Raw genomic sequence first — 25248 nt, 5'->3', positions numbered from 1 at the left:
CTGATCACATGCTGATAGGTGATAACCATTGAAAAAGCAAGCATGAGGGGTAAATGGGAATTTACTGCTTTTGTATATGCTTACTAATGTTTGTGATAATTTAATAAACTATTTTTAAAACCCATGAACAATACCAAAAAATATCTCACCAGTGAGGGTGAGGAAAGGCTGCTGTGATGTTCAGCCTTGATCAGGAGAAGGAGCCGAGATTTTTGAGCTAGAACGATGGGCGAAGGGGAGGAGGAACACAGCACTAGATCCAGTCATCACTAGCATAACTTACACATGCTTCATACATTCTTGGTGTGTACAAAATCGTTTTAAAACTAAGGACATGGTAAGAAGGCAGATAGATATTTTTTTTAAAGTGCCATTTCTTTTGACAAAGAATTTGACACTCTAATTCATACTTGTGATGATTTTAGTCACCACCTTCTCAATTAGTATTTACCATACTAATACTCTCTCACACACACACACACCCCAGATGGGAAAGTAAGTGGGAAAAATAGTTAAAATACGTTGTGAGCTTACTTTAGGCCACTCTCATCAAGTTTGTTGCTGCTGTTCTTTTTCTCTCTCATTTAGTTCTCCCTGACCCTCACCTTTAAAATGTCTGGAGGCTCAATGCGATAGTATAGCTGCCCCGTGGACACCGTAGGGCCCTTTCCTATATGTGAACTCTAGTGAATGAGCTTTGCAGGGGTGTGATCCCATGTTGTATGTGGTACTACACTGTTTACCTCAGCCGAGTTGTCCACTCTTACTCATATAGTTGTTGATATATAGCCATGTTTTATCTATCAAAATATGTTCTGTATCTTTTGACCGATGTGGACATAATCTGATACAGGCTTTTATGGTCTGATAGAGCCTCAGTCCAGTCTTAACGTAGTCTGCAGATGGAAGACTTGGTCAGTAACAAGGTGTGAGGGCCGTTCCTTGGTGTATATGTACCATACTTTTCAATAGGTGGGACCATCAAGCTCTTAATGAGCGGGGTGAACCCACAGAGGTAGCATCTCTCTACTATGGTGGGGCCTTAAAAATGCATCCTGGCTTTTGCCCCATGCTAGGCTACAACGTCAGGGGAGTGTGTGTGAGAGAAGTGGGGTCGGGACTCACTTCACCACTTGATAGCACCGGCTCTGCCACCGTGCAGCACCCATGGCACTGAAGAAGTGTGTTTACCATGGCATTTTCAGTCCATCCATGGATGCAGTGACATTCACAACTGAACAGAAGTGCAGCAGGTACTTGGATAGCGGGTCTTTAGCTTCCTGTGCAGAATCCGAGAGTTGCTAGAACCTGCAGAGGGAGCTCTTGCACTAGGAGACAATGAGCAAACCAGAGAGCAAATTCTGGACCTGCCATTCGTAACTATATCCATCAATTTCATACGACCGTAGCTTAAGTCCTACTCCCACTTGCTTACCGCCACTGCCCCCCAGAAGAGCAACTAACTACTTAGATGGCCCACAGCTTCCTTTTTGCCCACAAAGGGATGCTAGAAAAGATACTCCTTTCATTTTGACAGGAAATGGTCAAGTTTAAGACTACCTGCAATACTTGTATATGTGAACTTAACAAGTGATTTGGTGAAGGTTTTACTTAGACTATAACCTTGCAGAGTGGGGAATTTCAACTCCTTTAAAATCACACATAATCTTATAATGATCCTACCAATCATTTATTGAATCTTTTACTTTTTAAAAGGAAGAAAAAAGCAAAAACACACTGCCCTTCATTTTCTCACTAAATCTTTGAGGTAAGTCTTTGTTTTTGTTCATCTTAAAACTATTATAATTAGTAATTAAATACTAATTAAAATGTATTGTTTATTACATGGCAGGCACTTTTCATTCATTATCTTATCTGACCCTATTAATATCAACTTATTCTAATTTACAGATAAGGAAGTTAGGCTCAAGAGGATACAGGATTTGCCAAAAAACATGCAGCCAGAAGCTACTCAAACCAAGATTTGAGGCCAGAGTCCACCTCTCACCTCAGCGCTGGCTAAGGCTGGATGAACTAGGCTGACTTCTCCATAGACTCGCTTCCAGAGGTCACTGAACGCAGACACATAGCTATGCGGTGGTCAGAGCTTTTTCCCTACATTGATGCCATCGCGCTCTCTTAAGGGGAAGAAAGAAAATATCCTGGCTGCAAGGCCCCTGAGAGGCCCACGCAATCCGCACAAGTACCCGCTGTCTAAGGCTCCCTTTCAATTTTCCCTCCATCTCCATTCCTCAATTTCGTGGCTTACCCTGATGTTTTCATTGGTCTTATTCCAGATCTCCTGCCTACACAAATTCCTATTCTGTTTTTATCCATACTGCAGTATACTTGATTTGGCAGAATAATGCATACATGACTATTACTACTACTACTACTACTACTTTGGTATGTCAGAATTCATAAAAATGTCTTATCGACATAATTCCACTAATTTCTTAGAGTAAACCGTGAAGTAGGCATTCTTATCCCACATCAAAGATGAGGAGGCTAAGTCTGAGACACGATGACTTGCTGAGGTCACACAGCTAATAAGTGGCAGAAGTCTCAAGTAGAGTAGTGAGAAGGAAACAATCTGTTATATTTTCTATATTTTATAAGTTTGAAATGTAATATTTGAGAAGATAGCACTCCTAGAAACAAAAGAGCCCGTTCGACTCTCTCTCCTTCCCTCTCCCCTCACACACCTTAACAAGTGAAGCTTAATCATGATTTCTCCCTCTGTGTTGATTCAGTGCCTGTCACCCTTTGAGAAGACTACAGAAGCAAGTTACAGTTGTTGTATAAGTGACTTTATGCTTTTTTTTTACTCTGGGGACAATGAAATGCAAATTAAATTTACTGTGAAAAGAATGAGCTTCTTAAGAATTTTCTAAGGAATGGTACACTGAAGATTCTACTAAATGATGAAACCAAGGAACAACTGAATTTTAAAATGAGGTAGAATGATGATTAGCAGCTGCGTTATGTTCCTTACTTTCTGGCTTTTACATAAAATTAAGATGCAGCTAGCTACTCAGGTTCCAACCACCACAAACTTAAGTACCACGCTGGAGTGAATTATGTAAAGTGAGTCTACAAATTCCTAACGCATCTCTGAGTACAGGCAATGTTAGTGACTCTTCACTACCTCACTTGGGTTGTCAGGATGTCAATGAAAATTTTACAGTCCTTCTCCTAAGATTATGGACAGACAACCCGGATATTAATAATGTGTATTAATTATTGACTGGCCATTGTCATATCACTCAGCCACTTTTTATTGACACCCACTGAAAAGGGAGACAGTAACAATTCCTAGCATAAATATCAGGGGGATGAGGAAAAAATTTAGAAGATACTAGAATTCAAGCACTCAAATCACTGTAACTTTTCCTTTAGTGTATTTTTCCAGCTTTAAATTTCAAAATATTTAAAATGATTTCAATTCTTCAAATCAATTTCTCTTCTAGAAATTTACTACTCACCCCAAAGCAGCAGTAACTCAATACCCATGATAATTTAAAAACTTGCTTGAGAATTTAGGGATTTGTTGTTGATTATTTCTTTCTTTTCTCAAAATCAGCTCCTCAAAGATGAGCAAATGATTCTCCTGTGCCAAGAATCTCACTGGGGAGGGAGAGTCTTATATCACCGAGTTTGAAACCTTGAAAATTGAAATATTGTCACTGCCCCTAATGACAGAGAAGGAAAGGCTCTCTTGTACTGATATTCAATGTCACTTTCTGCTGGGGGAAATTTCCTCCAGTCTGCATGATCAAAAATAAAAATATGTTGGTGGTGGCATGGGTGGAGAACATTGGGATTCAGTGTGCACCTCCAGGCCTAAAGGGAAGATACGTGTGGGCCCCCAGGGAGAGAAGAGCAGAGCTAGGAAAACCAATGCCCAGAGGAAGGAAGGCAATACTGAACATAATGAGAGGCTGGAGTGCAGCTCGGATTTTAGAGATCATGCACAGAACTGAGTCGGGAAATAACCTTGAGAAGTCACCTAATCAAGTTTTCCTGGTTGGAATGTGACCTTTACTGAAATCTAAAGGTCACACTGTCTGGCAGTGAAATTTGATATGGCTCTGGCTTTAATTAGTCCTGTTCTTTGAGCTGATTGTCCTGCCTGTAGCAATTTTGCAGTCCAGCTACGGGAGGTAGGTGTCTTCAACTCCAATTTGGAATCGTGGACCCTTAACTTCGCTACATGAAGGCTGTGTCCTAGGCTAGCCCTCCTTGTTGGACACAGTTCAAAACGGAGTTCCTCGTCCAGCGCACGTCCGCTGATGGAATCTACAAATTCCTAATGCATCTCTGTGTGAATCGCGCCTCTGTTCGGCCGCTGCCTGTTGGTGGTGTGCACATATGTGAGCCATTGCAGAGAACAGAGGGGCGATTCAGATGCTGGGAACATTTTTAGAATAATGATACTCAGTGGAATTTTACATACACTTGCATTTTAATTTATGACAGTGGACCACTTTTGTCAAATAAAGCATATATTTATAATCTTCAAACATTTAGAGCTTTTAAAAATGTTTAACTCTTTGGGGTTTAGGTTTATGCTTCTCCTTAATGTTGACATATTTTAAGTCAGGACAATGGAAAACTAGATGGAAAGAGAAACCACCCCACTGTGCACGAAATGGCCCCGCGATAGGCAGAGGAGGGATAGCTCTGGAGACTGAGCATCTGCCGGTCAGGCCAAGTCATTCTTCCGCTCTGATCTCTTCATGCATCTAGTCTTTTATTCATTCGCCTGTACTCATAGTTCCCTCTCACATGCAAATACAATATAGTATCAAAACCATTTATAAAGGGGCAAGTTGTTCAACCTCTATGGTTCTTGATTTCCTTATCTATAAAATAAGGGGGTTGTTTAAAAATGTCGCAATATTCTGGAAATATTTAGACAGTAACAACAACAACCCAATAAGTTTTTCTGCCCACAGACCTTATTCCAACCACTTGATGGTTAAGAGATCCCTTGAAGGCTCCAAAAACCACATTTGATCTCTGTGCAAGATTTGGCTGAGTTCAGTGGCTCCAAAGCTTTGGGGGAGGCCATGGCTTTCTCTGTGAGGGGCTAGCACACTGAAGGGGCTCAAGGAGCTCAGAGAGGAACATGGAGGATGCACTTGCCTTTAGGGAGCTCAGGGGAGCCACTCCTTGCATTGATTCCTCTCCTAAGAGTCCAAGAACAAAGTGTTACCCTCAGCTGTGTCAGTGCGTCAGCCCTGGGGCAATACGCACCACCTCAGGAGCCTTTTGTGGTGAAAATACAGGAACAAAGAGTTATCTGAGCTTCTCAAAGGAAAATGAGTTTTATGTAATGATTGTCCCCAAATCACAAAGCGTGCCTAAAGGAAGGCAGGCAGTGTTAGATGGGATCTTTGAACCTGCCTTCCCTGTCAATGAGCAGAGCACTTGAGTCCAGGGTCAGGGCACTGGATGAGCACTTCTCACTTGGCAAGAAACCAGATTGCCTGTTCCTCTTCAGGGCCTGTTTCCAAAGTAGATTTTAAAACTCTATCTACTGTTTCCTTGAACATTGTAGTTTTTACAAAAATGTTAGAAATCTCTCAGAAGCCCTTGTCAAAATGTGGATTAAATTCAAGGTAATGGATATAGAGGTGCCACTTAGCCACTGATGTACTATGGAATTCTTCCACCTGGAAAAAAGCCACAGAGCACCACAAGGGTGCAAGATGTCAGGGACTGGTTTTTATGTGTTTTAAAACACAGAAGCTTTGATTCAAATATCTGTGTCATGTGCTAAACACATGTGATCTTAACTAAATATCACAAAAGCCCACCATAAATTCATCGTCAACCTTAATGGTTTCCTCATTTTCAAAACACACTCGTTTTGTAAGTTAATGCCCTCAGGCCAATATTTTAAGGTGACTACACAGAATTTAAATGAAAAACATATCAGATCTATATGTCTATGCAACTACACACATAATTTCTCTGCCATTTTAAAAGTCAAAGTTGAAGGAGAAGGACTTTCGTGCACCTTTAAGTCCTGTACTTTTGCTACCACTGACAACCTCAGGCATTGTGAGAGTTTCACCTTAGCTCTGCCAGTCGACTTCTATGAATATATTCCTTTCTTTACCAGTTTCTGAGTGTGTATCCAAGTTTTCTTTAGGAAAAAAAAAAGGCCACATAGAGGCTTTAAGGCTTCTTTAAAAGAGAATAGATGATTTTGAGTTATGAAAAGCTGATGTTTGCTTTTAAAATTTCCTCGATTTTTAAGTTTATGATCCACGATCTTTGATTCTAACACTAGCTCACCCTCCTGACATTTCTCTGCAGGGCTCGTGATACCCAGGATAACATGCTTTCCCAGCACCTATAGAAAGAGGCAGCAGAGAAGGAAATGGCAGTGGAGACAGAGGTGGGTCAATGGAGGCGGGTCCAAGCTAATGTTCTCTTCTCCCATCAGCTAGAGGTGAGCATCTAGGCTGCTGCTTCCTCTCAGCCTCCCATGTGGGCCAACAGGGATAATAGGTTTCACTTAACATACAGCTTTTAGCAACATGTTGACGGTTCCAAAAAAAAAAATAGAAAAGATAAAATTTGGAAAGAACATTTTTTCCCATGATCTTTCCCCTTAAAATGTATATGAGCCCTGACTAGGTAGGTAGCTCAGTAGGTTAGAGTGTTGTCCTGATACACCAAGGTTGCAGGTTAAATTCCTGGTCAGGGCACATACAAGAATCAACCGATGAATGCATGAATAAGGGAACAACAAACTGATGGATCAATCTTCCTCTCTCTCTCTCTCTCCCCTCTTTCTTTCTCTCTCTAAAAAATGTATATATGAAAACAAGTACAAGAGAAATAGTATGTGAAATCATTTAGTAAATGTTTTAGTCTATATGTTAAATAACCCAATATAGTGAATATTTACAAAAATCAAATTTTTAAATGCTCCCTATCTGTGCCTAAGTTCCTGTCATTATTATTATTGCTCCTATAAGACAGTAGCATAATAGTATAATTAATATAATACAACATATTCTTATATAAAATATTTATGATAATCTACTCTAAAAATGTAAATGACCATACTGTTCCATTGGAATACAAGTATAGCACAGTATATATTTAACACACTTTATATCATGCCTTATTTTAAATAGAAATAAGCTTCTATTTCTCTAAAGAAATATTTAGTGTAATAACAAAAGTTTTTACTAATGTTTCACTCAAAGCAGAAAATAATGAGATTTACATATTGAACTTTCTCTTTCTACTGTTAAAATTTAGCATTAGACAGACACTTTGCCTTAAAGAATAAAAAATACTGGGATACCCAAGTTCAGTATGGTTATTGACATGTTGGGATGTATGAGAGGGCCGGATTCGGTCCTTAGCCTGACCAAGCCAGAACCTTGATAAAAGCCCCCCGAGTGTGTCTCCTCTGCATAGTTCACTCAGCACTTTGAGACACAGCCTGTCCCTGGCTCTGATGGTCACCCTGACAGAGATGGGGCAGGAACCGAGATCTCCTTTGGAGATGATATTCAGTGCATGGGTCCCAACCTTTCGTTCTACTGGGGGAGGACAAAAGAACACCTGCCCCATTCACTGGACAGAAGCACTACCAAGGCATCATCACACTCCTAAGTGATGGGGCAGACAAAAACAAAACCCACAAAGTTGCCATCGAACACCTCCAACATCTCTCTCTAGTGATCCGGAAGCATTTGAAGAACTGAGTGGGTGTATTTCTAAAGAAAAATGTCCTCTTTAGGGTACTATTGATCGCTTGTTCATTTTTCATTCATTCAACATATTACAAAGCTCCCATAGGGTGGCACACATTGTTCTGGAGCCAGGAATTTAGCAGAGAACAAGACAAAGAGCCTGCCTTCAGGAAAATTACTCTTGTGAAGTATGCGAGGTAGGAAATGAGCAAGGTGACTGCAGAAAGTGATGGGAGGTCCCAGGTGGGACATACACTAGAGGACGTGATAGTGAGGAGGAGGGAGGGAAGGGAGGAAGGGAGAAAGGGAGGATTGCTTTTGCATGGGTGGGTGGTCAGGGAGGTGAGCCATCCTCAGAGAACCAAGGCCTGGAAGCAGGAATGAGCTGAAGTAGTGTGCAGTGCAGGCCAGTGTGGCTTCCTGGAGGGGGGTGGTGGGGCAGCAGCAAGAGAGGAAGGGACAGGAGCCATGGACAGGAGCCATAGTCAGGTCGTGAAGGGCCTCATAGGCGTGGAAAGTGGTTCAAACTTGTTCTCAGCACAAAGAGAAGACAGCAGAGTGTTTTCTGAGAAGGAAACAGATATGATCTGACTTGTGGTTATAAAAGACCCCTCTGCCTACTAGGTAATATAGAAGGGCAGAGGTAGAAGAGGGAAGACAAGGAAAGAGAGTATTTTCATAGCTCAGGCAAGAGATGATGGTGGATTTCCCTGGCGGAAGCAGCAGGAGAAAACCAGACAGAGTCAAGATTTGTTTTGAAAGTGGAACTGACAGGATCTACCATAGGGCTCAGTGTGGAGGGGGGAGAGGGAAAAGAAGAGACCAAGAATTACCAAGTATGAGTGTGGGGTTCATGGTAGAGCCACTTACAGGCTTACGGGGGAAAATCAAAGGTTTGACTTGGGGTGTTAGGTTAGTGATGTCTGTGAGAAATCTAGGAGGCCCGATGTGGAAGAAACAAGATGTGAGAGGGAAGACAGAAATGTGGACACCATTAGCACGTGGAGAGTGGTTAAGGCCACGGGTTGGGAAAAGAGCACTAAGGAAGGGGAGGAAGGCTCGGAAGTGGACTCGGATCTTGATACAGGAAGACAAAACAGCCAAGGGTGTGAGAGTTGCCACAAAGAAAGCAAGAGAAAAACCATAAAAGCTACATATTCAAATTAGTGCAAGGTCCCCAGGAAGTCCATAGATGAGGATAAGTAACTTTATCAGTTCTTCAGCTAACTCTATTCTTCCATAATGCCTGATAAAAACTTCACCAAAATCACCTACCTATAGGTACATTTTTAGAAGCTATTATGTCACCTACTTTAAAATCTTACCTTTGCTCCAGTGTCCCCCACTCCACGTAAACCCATTGGTCCAGGGGGGCCTGGTAATCCTCGCGGTCCCTAGATGACATAATAAGGGAGAGAGTGAGCAACTGTGTGTTTGCAGTGTCCATGAAGGAAGGACTGAAGGGAGGGAGGGAGGGAGGGAGGAAGGAAGGAAGGAAGGAAGGAAGGAAGGAAGGAAGGAAGGAAGGAAGGAAGGAAGGAAAGAGAGAGAGAAAAAGAAAGAAAGAAAAGGGAAAAGAAAGGAAGAAAGAGGAGGAGAGGGACAGAAGGAGGAAAGAGGGAGGGAGGGAGGAAGGAAAAATGAAGGCAGTGCAGTAAGAGGGAAAGAAATACAGCTCTTAGGGTGTATGGTTAGGGGGTGGAGGGACCGAGCAAAAAGGAAAAAGGACTCATGGACGTGGACAACAGGTGATTGTGGGGGACAGTAATAAAGGGGTTAAATGGTAATGGAAAAAATACAATAAAAATAAATTTAAAAAACAATATCCAAACTTACAGTCACACCAGGATAGCCATCGCCTTTGAGTCCTGGAGCACCCACTGGTCCTTGAGGGCCTTGGGCACCCTGGGTAAATTCCAACACCAGGTGATGTCATAAGACTACACAATGAAACACCTGGCAAAACTTAAGCACAGTACCAACTCAATGTGCCCAAGGTGGGTTTGGTAAGTACAAAGGAACGAATTGAAAAAATTTTGAACAAAACCCTGCCACAAGGGGTAACTCATTATCTCCTCCTAAGTCTTGCCCATGGTGTGTGGTGGGAGTCGTGGAATGCACGTAGGGAACATATGCTAAGCATTGCCAAGTGCTCCATAGGACACACACTTTACAGGGATTAGAAGACAGCTGGTTGCTGATATTTTAATTTTTAAAATGACAGATTTTTACTGCAACATTGATCATGGAAAAGTATAAAAATGAGAACATTTTGTAAGCACCACGTGAGAATAAGGGTAGAAAAGAATATGCAGGGGTACCCTCCAAAAATGGAATTATCTTCTGGAGGGCAGGTCCCTTGTGGTCCAGGTTTCCCGTGATAGGTAAGTGTTCTAGGAATCCCTCTGTATCAGTGTACCAACGGGCATTGTTGTGAGAGGCTGCGTTTGGCTTCATTGAATTGTTTTTTGAAGACTCAACGCATTTGCCCATTTCATGATGGGTGATTTACAGGTGCACCTGCCCAGTGATTTTTGACCAAAAACATCATGGCCCTGGTGCCCAACCCTCCCTATTCACCTGCTCTCACCCTGAGCAACTATTTTATTTCTCCGATGAAAAAGTCCTCAAAGGGGAACATTTTGCCAATGTGGAAGAGGTGAAACAAAAAAGGCAAAAGTGCAAAAAGGCATCAAAATCAACAGGTTAAAAAACTGGTCTGAGTAGTGGGAAAAATTTCTTGATAGGCGTATTACATCAAATGGACAGTACTTTGACGGTGACTGAAGTTTAAACATGTAAGAATAAATACACAATATTTTATAAATAAATTCTGGGGTTTTGGGGAACCCCCTTGCATAGCAAAATTGTAAGTGTAAGGTAAGATAAAAAATAGGTATGTTGCCTATTATCGTGTTACATCTCGTCTTCCTCAATGGGGCCCAAGTGACATGGGGACTAAATAATCCCAAATAAAATTTTGAAAATAATTTTTTAAAAAGTTTGAAGGAGATAAGCCACAGAGTTTGTGGTTTATATCTTGAGACCTAGGAAAAAGTTGTAAATATTGCTTTAGAGTGATAACCTTAGGCATCAAAAACTTTTAGTAATAACTACTGGCCTCCTACATAGAGGAGAGAGGAGGGTGATTATTGCCTTTCAAACAATAGCTTTTTGAGATGTGTAAGTCTATACAATGGAAACTAAAGAAATTTTGGCTACAGTAAAATGGAGAGAGAGAGGAAGAAAAATGAGGAAGACTTCTAGGTTTGTTCAACGTAAGTCTATTGCACTTGTGTTTAAAACTTGTAACGGTCCTTTTATACCACATTCCATTCTGCTACTATGCTAACTCTTGCCATGGTCCTTGTCAATAGACATCAATTACTTTGATAAAGAGCTCTTCATGTTTTCAAGTATGAATGGTTTTTACATTAGAAAGAAGCTCTAGGAATAGACAGACCTTTGCTTTCCAAATTGGAAGGAGTAGCAGGACTCTTAATACTTTCATATGCACACAAACGCAGAAATCAAACTGCCATTCTTCCAAGCCAAAATGTTGCCTAAGATCCAACTCCCCCGAATGTTCCCAGTTTTACTCCTATGAAAGAACGATTGATTGGAGGGGGACAATCTGTATGCCTTTAAGCAATAAGAAAGTTGAATTTGTTTTGAAAACCATGCGCGCAACAACTGGTTTTTCCTATTAAATCGAAGAGACTCGTTCTATATGATTAACCTTTTTAAGAGTGATCATTTTCAGAACACAGAGGTCATTTACTAAAAACTTAATTTACTATCTATCAGCAACAAAGATCCAAGGTGATTGCATAAAATGGTATGACACAGAGCAAAGCAAGGTCATCTGGAGAGGTGGGGTTTGGTATATCTCCAACTGCAGGAAACTGGTAACTTCTCAGAAGCAATGTCTTATTCTGTTCCAACTACATTTAAGGTTAAAGCTTTACACATCCATATGGGAAATGTCCCAAAATAAGATGTCCATTTCTCGCCACGCTTACACAAGGAGCGGGCCAACAACAAAACGCAACAAGAACTGCTGCCTGGTGAAGTTGAAAGGAAATTGGAATAAAAATTCAATTTCAGTTTTTAGTTATAAGTTCCAAGCCTATAACAAATTATCAGCAGCTGTTATCGTTTATCCTCTGGCACCCACACTCAGGGAAAAACATCAAAACATTAATAGTTTACAACATTTTTTTCCTAGAGACATTTGTCCTCTCTCCTGCAAAAATTGTAGTTAGCTTGTGACTTCTAATGTTAATGAGAACATCGGGAGATGGGAATAAAGGAAGGGTTCTTTCTCAGATTTTTATTTTGGACCCCTCACAGCATATTTTAGATGGAATTTTGACACCTGGCCTTTTTGCCCTGGATTCAAGAAAATGTGTCTCTCATTCAGCATAAAGTAGGGCAGAAATCTTACTCTGATGTTTTGAAATGGGCTTTGGGGGGGGGATCTGGGAGTTCTCTGATACAGAAAAACTGAATTAATGTGCTAAAACTTCCATCAGATATTTAATCCCCCAAAAGCATAAAAACCAATACATTATAGCCCCGGCCAGGGTGGCTCAGTTGGTTGGAGCGTTGTCCTGTAACCAAGAGGTTGCAGGTTGGCTTCCTGGTCAGGACACATGCCTAGTTGCGGGTTCAGTCCCTGGTCTGGGCATGTAGGGAAGGTAGCCAATTGGTTTTTCTCTCATATAGATGTTTCTTTCTCTCCCTTCCTCTCTCTCTAAAAGCAATTAGAAAATATCCTGGGGTGAGGATTTAAAAAAATGCATTAGGGAAGAATGACATCTTTAGAGGCCAAGAGGTTAGAAAGAGGAGTGAAGAAGCAAATAACTTTAAACATGTCACTGATAACGTCCAATGATGATCAGTAGAAAACAGGTAGGACTTATAAACCCGAGCTGCATATTTAGTTAGATTTTATTCCTATCGTAAGGAATAGTATAAGTAAAGAGAAGTAACTATAAATCATAAACCTAGGAATACACAAATCCAAGAAGTTATCAAACAACATGAAAATCATCACCCAAATGTTATATCTATTATTTAAGATACAGAACAAGGTTATATCTATAGTTGTAGCATTAGGAAATCTGGACTTTTCTCCTTGAGTTGTACATCACTTGGGTTCCCGTAGAGTCTTTGCAGTAACTTGGGTTCCCAAGTGCCTCCAAGTCTGAGGAGTAAGGTTATCATCTTGTTCTGCTTTGTCCGAGACTTTCTCTGTTTCAGCTTGAATGTCCCTGGGACCTCCTCTGTCCCAAACAAACAAGATTGTCTCTCTAGCAAGGATGACAAAGTGATTAAGAACAATGATGGCCAGGATCCTCCTCGGCCCTTCAAAAAGAACCCTCCTGTGTACATCAGTATATGACAGGCTTTGCATTGTATTTCAAAGATAGGTTGAAGTTTTCTTTTTTTGAAGTTTGAAAATCACCGATGTTAGTACATGGACCCTTTTCTGTAGAAGAGACCATTTGATAGAACGGAAGCCAGCTCCAAAGCTGTGTAACAACATGGCCCTGACCCACTGAGTGCAGAGTGGGGAGCCCTGGAGCCGCTCTCTGCAAGGATGTGCTGTGGACATTGGAGTGGTACCTGCTCCTGCAGTGCCAGTTGCTGAGTGAGGGAAATGGGCTTTGTTGCCATGGAGAAACAGAAATGACTCCTTAAAGCTGTCTTTTCCTACAATTCTTTGCATTTTAATTTAAAATAACTCCGAAAGATGGATAACAAAGCACAGAAATTTGATTCAATAAAGCTTCCAAATGTGCACTTTCTTTGGCAATGTTTCGCAGAAGAGATACATTGGCCATTAATATGTAAATGAAAAAGACTAGAGGCCATATAATCTCACATCACTGATATTACAAAATGAGCATTTTCAAACAACTGTTTAGTCAGCACAAATTCAGCCACTTATGAAAAACAAATGATTTCTCTGTCTCATTTCCCACAGTACCTGGCATCTACTTAAGAGTTTAATTGAGTAAGTTATTTTATATCTCTTTGCTTACAAATCTTTGCTGTTTCTCACTTATCTACAAGACAGAGTAACAAAACAACAAGGAGATGAGCTAAGAAATGTAATTGTTATAAATAATGATGTCTTATGAAGGAAGCAAATAGTTTAGCTAATGAGTAATCAAAGTGGCCTACTTTAGATTGCTAGAAATGCCTTTAGAAGTGGTATTAATAGAGCTCAGGCCTAAAAGATGAGGTGTTGGCTATGCACACAGTGATGCTAATAGCATTCTAAGCAGAAAGGTCAGCATCTTCAAGGACACTGAAGCAGGAAAGAGTTCAGCAGCTTCTAGGAGCTTCTGGAAGCTCAGTGTAGTTAAAGATAGTCATCGAGATGTAAAGTACAGCATAGGAGATATAGTCAATAATATTATAGTAACTGTGTAGGTGCCAGGAGGTTACTGAAAATATTGGGGGAACACTTTGTAAAGTATATGATTGTCTAATGACTGAATCTAATACAAAATAATATTGGATGTACACTGTAACTGAAAAGGAAAAAAAGAAAAAGAAAAGACCTGTTGGCTTGATTTTTTTTAAGGGAATAGCGTATTCTTACATTTGAGTTCATCAACGTAAATACTGGAAGTGGAACCGTTTCGGCCATCAATTTCCCATGCTTAAATTACTTTCATTCTCTCACATAAGAAAAAAATAAATAAAAGAACATGAATAAAGCATACCTTTGGTCCTCGAATAGCAATGCCAGGTTCTCCTTTAAGTCCAGGCATCCCAGGTCCTCCTCTGTCTCCCTGTACATTTCAAATAATGTTCAGAGGTTCAGACTTGAGGTTGCATGAGAAACCGTAATGGCAGGGGACAACAGTGATTGGCCAGTTTGTAAAGGGCTTAACCTGTCAGTCTCGGATCTTGAGAGAGTGCATTCTTCTAATATACTTGAGAGGAATTTCAGATCCTAAGTAAATAAAACCTGTCCCTAAAGTCTACCAGGCTGGGTAGAGAAAGGCCTCTGAAGCAGGAGATGGCCATCCAGACTCAGATGTGCGGACTGTAGGAATGTCTGGGAACGGTCTCAAATCTGAGTGAATTTCTTTTCTGTTATACTTTCTGATTATAAATCTTAGCAAATTCTTGTGAACAGATGCAATAAATTCTTACTTGTATTAAGATCTAAGATTTGGGGAAGGTAATTCGAGATGAAATGACAAGTTCAAGGCCAGGAGCAAGAAATCTGGTCTCTCATCTTACATTTGTGGTTGGCCTTTAGTTTGCGTAATTGTGATGCATCAGGGTTGAAGTAGATAACATTTTGGGGTTCTTCCAAAGCTAAAATTCTAGTAGACTGGTATCATGAATTTCTCCCCCTCTCCAACTATCTAAGAAAAAGAAAAAAGTATTCACAAGAATGCATACCTTTGTCCCAGGTGGTCCAGGAATTGATGTTCCAGGAAGCCCAAAAGGTCCCATAACCCCTGGATCACCCTAAAAGCAAAGTAAAATACTCATTACATTTCAAACAAAAAAACCTACATATAGGAATTATATTAGGAAAAGCATAGAAATGTGTTTCCAGCATTTTGAAATATTATGACCTGTTTCATAGTCCAATGTGAAAACATTTTAACATCTTTGTTAAACCACTACTAAAGTTATTGATGATTAAGATTTCAGTGCCTTTAATAAATGCACTGTTAATTCCTGAGTATTAGGCACATTTTATCTCTTGTGCATCCTTTTATTAGCTAATAAAAATTATGCAATTAATAGTGCTTCCCTTTCATTGTATGCCAGGAAGCTCAGAGGGAAATATTTGTTCAATTATAACAATTATCTTCAGCATAAGTTTTTGGGTATACTTGGAAGATAAATAATGTTTCTTACAGTTTATAACTTTTTCCTTTGTTTTGTTTTGTGGTCCACGGTATGTCAGTCTTCCACTGTAAACTCTTTCATATCCCTTTTTAGAAGTAGAGAGCTTATGGTATAAATAAATAAATTAACTAATTAATTTTCAAATAGAAAAATTAAAACATTTCTCAATTTTGGGGGTGTCTCAATATTAAGTCTTCATAAAGACTCAATTTGAAATAGCAAGTAGTATCTCTGTCCCACGTAATTCTAGACCAATTATTCTCAAATTTTAAGGAGTAATCATCACAGTAATTTGGTAAAATAGAGCGTCCAGGATTTCAGTCCCAGAGGTATTTTGAAAATTCCAGTTGATATTCAGTATCAGATTAGTTTCAGGTGTATTAACATAATTTATAAACTCATTATCCCAGTACGTCTAGGACCCAAGTGGTGCCATACACAGTCATTACAACATTGTCAACTGTATTCCCCATGCTGTTCTCCACATCCCCATCGCTATTTTGTGACTGCCAATTTGAACTTTATCTCATCACGATGTTCACCCTGCCCCCAACCCACCTCCCATCTGGCAACCATCAGTTTGTTCTCTATATCTATGAGTCTGTTTCTGTTTTGTTTGTTCATTTATTTTGTTTTTTAGATTCCACAGATAAGTGAAATATATGGTATTTATCTTTGTCTGACTTATTTCACTTAATATAATACCTTCTAGGTGCACGCATGTTATTGCAAATGCTAAGATTTCATTCTTTTTTATGGCTAAATAATTTTCCATTGTATATATGTGCCACATCTTTTTTGTTTGTTTTTAAATTAAGCTTTTATTCTCATTTTTTAAATCCTTACCTGAGGATATGTTTATTGATTTTAGAGAGAGATGAAGGGAAGGGGGGGAGAGAGAGAGATAGGTGTGAGAAAAATCGACTGGTCACCTCTTGTGCATGCCCTGACTGACAATCAAACCCACAACCCAGGCTTGTGCCCTGACCAGGAGTCAAACCTGCAACCCTCTGGTGCATGGGGACAATGCTCCAACCGCCTGAGCCACCTGGCCAGGGCCTGCATCTTCTCTATTCAGTCGTCTATTGATGGTCAGTTCCAGATATTTTAATTCAATAGATGTAGGGGCTGGGTCAAAGAATATGAATTTTTATGAGGCACATCTGGGGATTCTGATATAGGTAACAGGGTGCACACACCCTACCAGGTGCTTAAATGGACCCATTTGGCACTATTAGAAGAAAATATTAGGGCTACACTATTTTTATCTCCTCTTTTAAATTTTCAATTATTTAGATAAACCTTGTAACATTAACATGATAGTTTCTGAATAAAAATTACAATTAAACACTAACTAAACAGACAAACCTATGCTGGGGTGCCAGCAGAGATCTGTAACCGAACAGTTTGGAAACTAGTGATCTAGGACAGGTGTGGCAAACTGCCCCCTGTGGGCCAAGTCCGACCTGCCCCCTGGCTTTGCACGGCCGAGGGCTAAAATGGCTTTCCCGTGTGTAAATGATTGTTCTATCAGTGGGCACATAATATCCTCAATTTCGCCTCTTGGACCGCAAAGCCTAAAATATTTACCACCTGTCCCTTTACCAAAAAATATGCCTCCTCCTGCCGTAAAGAACGAACCGTTCTTCGCATCAGGAGCCGCGCATTGGATCTCCTGCCCCCTTCGGGAGAACTGCTGGTAAGGACTCCTGCCCTGAGCCACGTTCGCTTCACGCCTGAGGCCCCTGCTCTGCTGAGTCTCCGCCGTGAGGGGCAGGCTGAGCACGTCGGCCTATGAGGGCCCGACCCTGACGCAGGTGTGTGCCGACCCTGCCTTTCCCACCTGCAGGTCAACGGCCCACGACCAGCCAGGGCTCTGGTAACACGTAGCCACCCCACTCAGTCCTCTGACAAAGGGATACAGCATTAACCTGTTATATTTTTCACAAAGACCAGGGTGAGCAAGATTGTGCTTCCAGATTTAATCTCCTCTACCTTTTTTTTCACATTTTAAATTATTTTATTGTTGTTCAGTTACAGTTGTCTGCATTTTCCCTCCACCACTCCCCCTCGACCCCAGCCAAACCCACCTCCCTCCCTCACTTCCACCCGCCCCCTTGGTTTTGTCCATGTGTCCTTTATAGTTGTTACTGAAACCCTTCCCCCCATTATCCCCTCCCACCTCCCCTCTGGTTACTGTGAGATTGTTCTTAATTTCAATGTCTCTGGTTATATTTTGCTTGCTTGTTTGTTTTGTTGATTAGGTTCCAGTTAAAGGTGAGATCATAATGGTCCTCTACCTTTTTTAAAGAGGCCAATTACTGTACTTTTGAAATATAAAGTTATATACATAGAAGCTATACAATTACTTAAAGACCCTTTATTAAGGTGTGATTATGAATTCAAATATAGCAGTTCTTCATAAAAAAGAGCCTTATTTCAAAATACAGAAAAATATTCACTTGGAATAAGAGCAACTAAGACATGAAGAGTAATCACTGTTGTTAGTAATAATACAACACATTTCTTATAAAGTGGGATTTCTCATCGTGTGCTCCTCGAACTGCCTGCAGCAGAAGGCACTTACTGGAGAAAATCAGATTCCTGGTACCCAAATCTCTGGGCATGGTGCCACGAAACAGGGATCTGTAAGGAGCCCCCCAGGGGACACCGAGGGGCACGGATGTCTAAGAATCAGTGGCCCACGGGGATGCTGTGTTTTGCACCTGCTCTCATCACGCCTCGGCCGTTTTTTTAGTTGTTTGTTAGTAGTCTGGTCTTCGTCTCCTTCTACATTAGCATCTTGCTAGAGGCCTGAACTCTCTCAGGTTTGCAAAGTTCTGTTTCCTGACACATCCAAATAACCTCAACATCCTCTCCTGCTAAAGCGAGACATGCACCTAATTGCTCGCCTCACGATTTCCTTTTCTTCTTCCTCGGCTCCCTGTCCTGGGCAGTTTATCAGGACATGCGCCCCCGACGTTTCATTTCCGTATGCTCTCTGAATAACTCCACGTATTGAACTCTTGCTACGTGCCAGAAACTGTACTAAGCATTTTATTATCTCTCTTACTTTTCCCAAAAACCCTGTGAAATAGATCTTAGTATAACTTTCCTTCTGTGATTGAAACAACTGGCCCCAGAAGGTTCTGGGGAGGAGCAGGATGAGGATCCCCCTCTCCAGCCTTCTGCAGCCCTGCCCCTCAATTGCCTCACAGCCTGGGACGTTGTAAGTGGTTCAGCAAAACTAGACGATGATATCTCCCATGGCCTTAACTGTATCTCAGAGAGGACTGACATAGAGATTCTCACTTAGAAGCATAAATATTCCAATGAAGAGTACATATGTTACGCAACCTTCTTATTCCATTCTATTATGGTCTGGATTAATATATTTTCTGGAGACTTTTTTCATTTTGAGGTTTTTGCTTTCTATTTGTTCAGAAGAAAATGGGAAATCAAATTTGTGGTAGAAATCTAATATTCTACTAAAACCAGACATGATTACAACGTCCCCAGAGCAAAAATGAGAGTATGAAAACCTTACCTTTGGCCCTTCGGGCCCCGGAAACCCCCTCTGTCCTGGATTTCCTTTGCTCCCTTTCTTTCCTTCATCTCCCTGACAAAATAATTATAAAAATATAGTTGTTGTATTAACAAACCCTCCTCAATCACACAGCAACCCTATCAGGGCCACATTCTCAACTAGTACCAGCTTAAAGTGATGTGTTCCAAGCCCAGCTCAGGTATACGGGGTTTGTCAAGGTTCTTGAGCAGATTGGGTGCTTCAGAATCGATACGCTTTAATATTTTTAAAAACCTCAGTTCAGTATCTTTCTTTGGGGAGTTTCATTTGAACTTACAATTCTTGGGCACTCTTGGTCTATTAATGGATGGTTCTGAGAGAGTCACAGTACCACCAAAGAGATTTATCTATGCTTTTCCTTGGTGGCTCTCAGCGTTCATGCTATTTCAGTTTCAAACATAAAATGGGATATTTTTCAAATCCAGCCCCATTTCTTCCTCAGTGGGGAGTCTTGTTCTTCCCCCACAGGGGACTGGGGATTCTGTTGTGGGGTGAAAGATGTGTGAGTGTTAAATTAACCTGGTGCAGAGCTGGAAACTGCCTGCTGACTGTTCCCCAGCCTGGCTGTGTACACCAACCCTCCCCCAAGAGAGCACTCTTCCCTTCACCCAGAAGCCTGTGAGCGTTACAAAACTATCCTCGAACTAGCGCTCAACTGCAAGGCACCGTATCCAAACGTGGGCCCAGCTCAACAAAGGAATAACTCCCTGGGCTTTGCAACTGAGTCCATATAAACATTTAGTACATAAATGTCTGTAGCGTGGTTTTTAAATCTGAGCGTGCGTAAGAAATCCCCTGGAGGGCTTGTTAGCCCAGAGATTGCTGGGCCCTCGTCCAGAGTCTCTGATTTAGTAGGTCTGCACTGGGGCACAAGAATTCATCTATGTGACTCATTCCTAGGGGGTGTCGATGCCGTGGGTCCAGGGACCATGCCTGGAGAACCACTGGACTATATACCAAGGTCATCAGCAATGCAGGAACACCTCTGAGAAGAAGAGGTGACTTCCTGTGGGATCTAGACAGATGTAACGAACTCCCCAAGGTCCCTACTAAGGGAGAGCAGTTACACAGGTAACAAAAAAAGTAGCATTTGAATGTCTAAATATCACTTTTTGTATCATAATTTCCCAATAGAGAAAAAAATCTAACCAAAACTATTTATTCTTTCATTCACTACCAAATTCAATATATTGACTGAAATTACCCCAGAAGACAACAGGAACCCAACTAAATAAGAAAGTGCCAACACTGAACCACAGGGGGACACGGGGCTGCGTAACATATTCCTACCCCTCTTCTGCTATAATATCCTTCCTTCCAAAGGCACGATCACCTCCAAGCCACACATCCAGTGGCCTCTCTTTTCAATGCACATGACGGTGGTGGCATGTGACACCCTTTGAAATGCTTTCTCCTCGGGTTCCCTAACATGGTAACTATTGTGTCTACCTTTGTCCTGTTTTGAGTGTTCTTTCTCTAGCAACTGTACAGCGTGAAAGTCAAACCTCAGCTCTGTTTCTCAGAGCTATCATTCATTCATATAAGTCCAGTTATTACCTTTTGGAAGGGTCTGCCTTCCAAAAGCATATTCTAGAATGTATCAGTCCTCCTGAATGTTAACAGGCAAGCATTTCTATGAGCATTTTTGCATGATGTTAAGAAGATATTCTCTGTCTATATTCCTTGCCCCCTGCCCCTCAAGGATCGCATAATCGGGTGAGTCCATAAATAAAATTGGTTGAAATTCTACAAATATACTTAAATTTCAAATTCTCACTTTTAAGGTTTAGGACTCAATTTTAGCCAATGTTTTTCAAGAACATAGTTGTCTTAAGCTGTCCATTACTTTTTCCACACAACTGTATACAGATTTGACTTTTTCTTTCCTCGTGTAGAATTTTTCAGGATCTTTGTAGTTCATTGATGACTGTATATAAAAAAATACAGGGACACCTGTCACCTTAGAGGCTGTCAGTTACATCACTAATGGTCTTATTGACGAATGTGGATATTCTGATCTGACATATAAAGATGGTATTCACTAGCATTTCTACAATGTATAAAATGAATTTATTCCAAGTTGTGAAAGCAAAATTGCCACTTAATAGGGTGACATTTCTTATTACTGTATGAAATTCCATAAATACTTAAAGAAAATTTATGGACTTGCAAGTCTTACAGATGTATCTCAAGGCTTCTTTTCCCCTTCCTCTGAGTTTTTTAAATGTCAATCTGGCTATTAAGAAAAACATGTGTTGAACTCTTTGTATGAGCTGGATGTTAGAATAGATGTTAAGAAATAAAAATGAGTAATAACATACTTGCTTTCTTCTGGAGCTCACAAGCTAGTATCCATAACTTTAAGCCAGAAGTAAACACATTTGACATAGCAAGAATAACAATCAAATTTTTCCCAAGTTGGCTCCTTAGTATCAGGACCAGAACACAGGCAGTCTGCTTCCCCCAACACTGTCATCACCATACCTTGGGGCCAGGCTGTCCTTTTCCAGGTGGTCCTTCTGGGCCTCTTGCTCCTGGAAGCCCAGCTTCTCCCTGGAGAAAATGATACAGATGGCTTAGCTGACCCTCCACAGGCAGTGTTCAAGGTGCAGCAGAAGTAACGCCTGTGTGAGTGTGATTGGAAGGGTAATAATACAGGTGTAATAATTTATAGTTTTAGTTTGAACATTCCACCTAAAATGTCACATGGTGTGCTTGGTGTGATGTTGTTATGTTGCAGAATTAAGTGCTTATGACTGTGTGACACTGGAGGGGCGTTATTTGTGCCACACCCTGCATATCAGCCTCCTTGTCTCTCTTCTCACGGCCAGTGGTTCTCTGCTGAGACCCTTCAAACCAGACAAGACCTTAACTCTACTCTCAAAATTAGTTTGGAAGGTTGTCAACTTGAATAAATTAATATCAAACTCTAGTTTAGCTCAGAGCAGCTGAAATATGAAAAAGTCCAATTTCTCAGCCAATTTCCAAATAAGCTTACTTTCCTTTTGGCTTGTCATTCACTTTTGGTGGTTTGTTTGTTTTTTTGAAAAACAAGACCTTCAGCCTTCTTATCTGATGTTTTTTACTACTTGTATTGAAAAATAAATATTTCACATGTCCACTTAAAATACTTCAGGAAATCTTTATAATGGTTTTACTTCCCCAATGCATTTACAGATGTTTCTTTTAGACGGGGGGGGGGGGGGAAAGGTGTTTTTGTCTAAGTTTAAATTAAAGTGCTTTCTAGGTATCCCAAAAAGACCAGGTCACTAGAGAGCATCCTGGCAAACCCCAGAGAGAAGGCAGAAGGCGTGGTACACTCACTACTCATCCTTTGAATTAGTGCTCTTTTTCTCTCTGATGTAAGTGAACAAGGAAATTTAAATGTGTGGTATCTTTTTCTTAAAAGACTAAATTTGCCCTGGATGGTTTAATTTGAGGTCCTGCAGGACCAAGGTATCAGTGTGGTCCAATTGTTTTTACTCTGGTAATATGAAAAACCTAGGTACCTTCTTCCCTGCAGCTCCATCCTCTCCTGGTACTCCTGGATGGCCTGGGAGTCCTATTGTTCCTGGTGCCCCCTGGTGGATGAGAAAAGACTTTATTTACCCCCATTTCGAGGTACTTGTAATTAGATATATCTTAATAGTGTCTAAGAAAAGACTTTGAGCTGAGAAATCTAAATAGCAATTAAACTATTTGACCTTGGCCAAGTTACTTAACTTCTCTGGGTCTCAGTTGTGGATTATGTTTTTGTTATGGGTTGAATTGACCCCCAAAAGTATATGTTAAAGTCCTAACCCTTGGAACCTGTGAATGTGACATTTTTTTGGAAATACGGTCTTTGCAGATGTAACAGAGTTAAGATGAGGTCATTGGAGTGGGCTCTAATCCAATAGGACCGGTGTTCCTTTAAAAAGTGGAAAACACCTTGAGAAGACAGGTGCACAGGGACAGTACCAAGTGACAGCAGTAGCAAAGACTCCAGCGATGTAGCTGCAAGCCAGGGAATGCCACGGATCAGCCCCCGCAATAAGCTAAGGAGAGGCCAAGAAGGATTCTTCCCTGTGGGTTCTGGGGGAGGCATGGCCCTGCACACACATTGGTTTTCTATTTCTAGCCTCCAGAACAGTGAGCCAATGGATTCCTGCTGTAGTAAGCATACAGTTTGTGGTGCTTCGATGCAGCAATCCTGAGAAACTAATATGAAAGTGACATGAAAAAATTTGGGACCTCGCATCACCTTCAGTTCTAACACTCAATTTCACTTGCTTTTGAGTTAATTTATAATTAAGAGTAAGTTCTGTAATATATTCAGTGGAAACACATGCTACCTTCAAACGGTATAAAAGTGTTCTAACTGCATTTATTAGAAGCAAATTATATTAAAGATAATTGCAAGTCATCTCAACTAACTCAAAAGGCTACTGAAAAACAAGCACAGTGAACTGAAAAATAAGTAAAAGGAGACAATAAAGATGAGAACAGAAAAACATAAACTTGAAAAGAAAAAGTAAGAATAGTAACAAAGTTAAAAGGTAATACTTTAAAAATCCCTAAAATAAACCTCTAGCAGAAGTGATTAATATTTAAAAGAAAAGCCATAAATAAACAGTATTAAGAATTAAAGAGATATAAATATATACATAAATATTTTAAAAATTATAGAAAATTCCTATGACAATTTCAAAAATATGTTGGAAAACATGAATAAATAGATAATCTTCAACAGAAATATAAATTACATAAATAGGAAAAAATGCTTTATAAGACAAGCTTTATAAACTAATAGCTGTAAGTAAATTGAATCAGTAATTCAAGGGATCTCACTTCCTCTCAGGATCATGGGCTTAGCTGGGTTTACAGTCAAGCCTTACCAAATTATTAAACCTTTGAAGAACAGATAAATCCTGTCTTACCCATAGTTCTAAAAGATAAAAAGAGGAAGTCTACACAACTTATTTTATGAGGCTAATATCATCTTGCTTTAAACACACACACACACACACACAATAACAAGACAAGAAAAACTCAATTATAGACCAATCTACCTGTGAAAATAGATAAAACTTAAGGCTCCAGTCAGAATGGAGGAATAGGAACTAGATTTAATTTCTTGCCTAATACAGCTAAACCACTGGACAAAATATATGAAACAGCGTCTCTGAAGACATTCGACACCAAATAATGAAGGAAAATAATCCCTAAGAGAGGAGAAACAAATTAGGTAACAGCTACAAATTTCCCAGTTTACTGCCTGAATAGTTTCCCAGCCATGGTGCAGGGAGCAGCTACCCAGGGAAAGTTTGGAAATTTAAGGAGACAAGGTAGCCAGGTGTGAAAAATTCACAGAACAGATTATCAAAAAGGAAGCGGTCACATGTAGAGAACTATGATTTGTGAGTGTTCAGGGGAATACTGTACAGCACAGTGTGAAGAAACTACCCACAGCCAGAGAAAACAACCAATGTAAAGGATTTGCGAGGACCCTAGACTAAATGCTGCTCTTTTCCTACCTCATAAAACTTAAAAGCAAGACCACAAAGCTCAAACTATTTTCAAGTAACTTAAAAAGCAACCAGAAACAAAGCTAAAATATTTATCGGAATACAAAAATATCCAGCACCTCCCCAAGAAAAGGATAAAATTCACAATGCTTGGCATCCAATCAAAAATTATCAGGCATTCAAAAAAGCTGGAAAATGCAGCCCTTTGTGTTGAGAAAAATCAATCAGTTGAAACTGACCCCCAAAATGACACGTGATAGAATTAGAAAATGAGAACATTAAAACATCATAATTTGCAATAGCCAAGTGTTGGAAGCAACCTAAGTGCCCATCAGTAAATGAGCGGATCAAAAAACTGTGGTACATTTACACAATGGAATACTACAGAGCAGAAAGAAAGAAGGAGCTCCTACCCTTCACAACTGCATGGATGGATCTGGAGAGCACTATGCTAAGTGAAATAAGCCAGGTGGTGAAAGACAAATACCATATGGTCTCACCTATAAGTGGAACCTAATCAACAAAACAAACAAGCACGTGA

The 25248-nt window shown here is 40.4% G+C and overlaps 1 protein-coding gene across 2 annotated transcripts in view; it reads right to left on the bottom strand.

Annotated features, from left to right (window-relative positions):
- The window catches only part of COL28A1 (collagen type XXVIII alpha 1 chain), a 151515-nt gene that overhangs the window by 58560 nt on the left and 67707 nt on the right, over positions 1-25248 (bottom strand). For both annotated transcript variants that reach the window (XM_024577166.4, XM_053926548.2), the window contains exons 19-25: positions 22710-22781; positions 21685-21753; positions 19162-19233; positions 15156-15224; positions 14465-14533; positions 9561-9629; positions 9050-9118 (exon numbers count right to left, since the gene is read on the bottom strand). In XM_024577166.4, coding sequence (XP_024432934.2) covers positions 9050-9118; positions 9561-9629; positions 14465-14533; positions 15156-15224; positions 19162-19233; positions 21685-21753; positions 22710-22781 — 489 coding nt within the window. The remainder of the gene's footprint in view (positions 1-9049; positions 9119-9560; positions 9630-14464; positions 14534-15155; positions 15225-19161; positions 19234-21684; positions 21754-22709; positions 22782-25248) is intronic.

This window comes from Desmodus rotundus, chromosome 6, assembly GCF_022682495.2.
Source record: "Desmodus rotundus isolate HL8 chromosome 6, HLdesRot8A.1, whole genome shotgun sequence".
NCBI lineage: Eukaryota > Metazoa > Chordata > Mammalia > Chiroptera > Phyllostomidae > Desmodus > Desmodus rotundus.
This window is presented reverse-complemented; position numbering and strand designations above follow the sequence as displayed.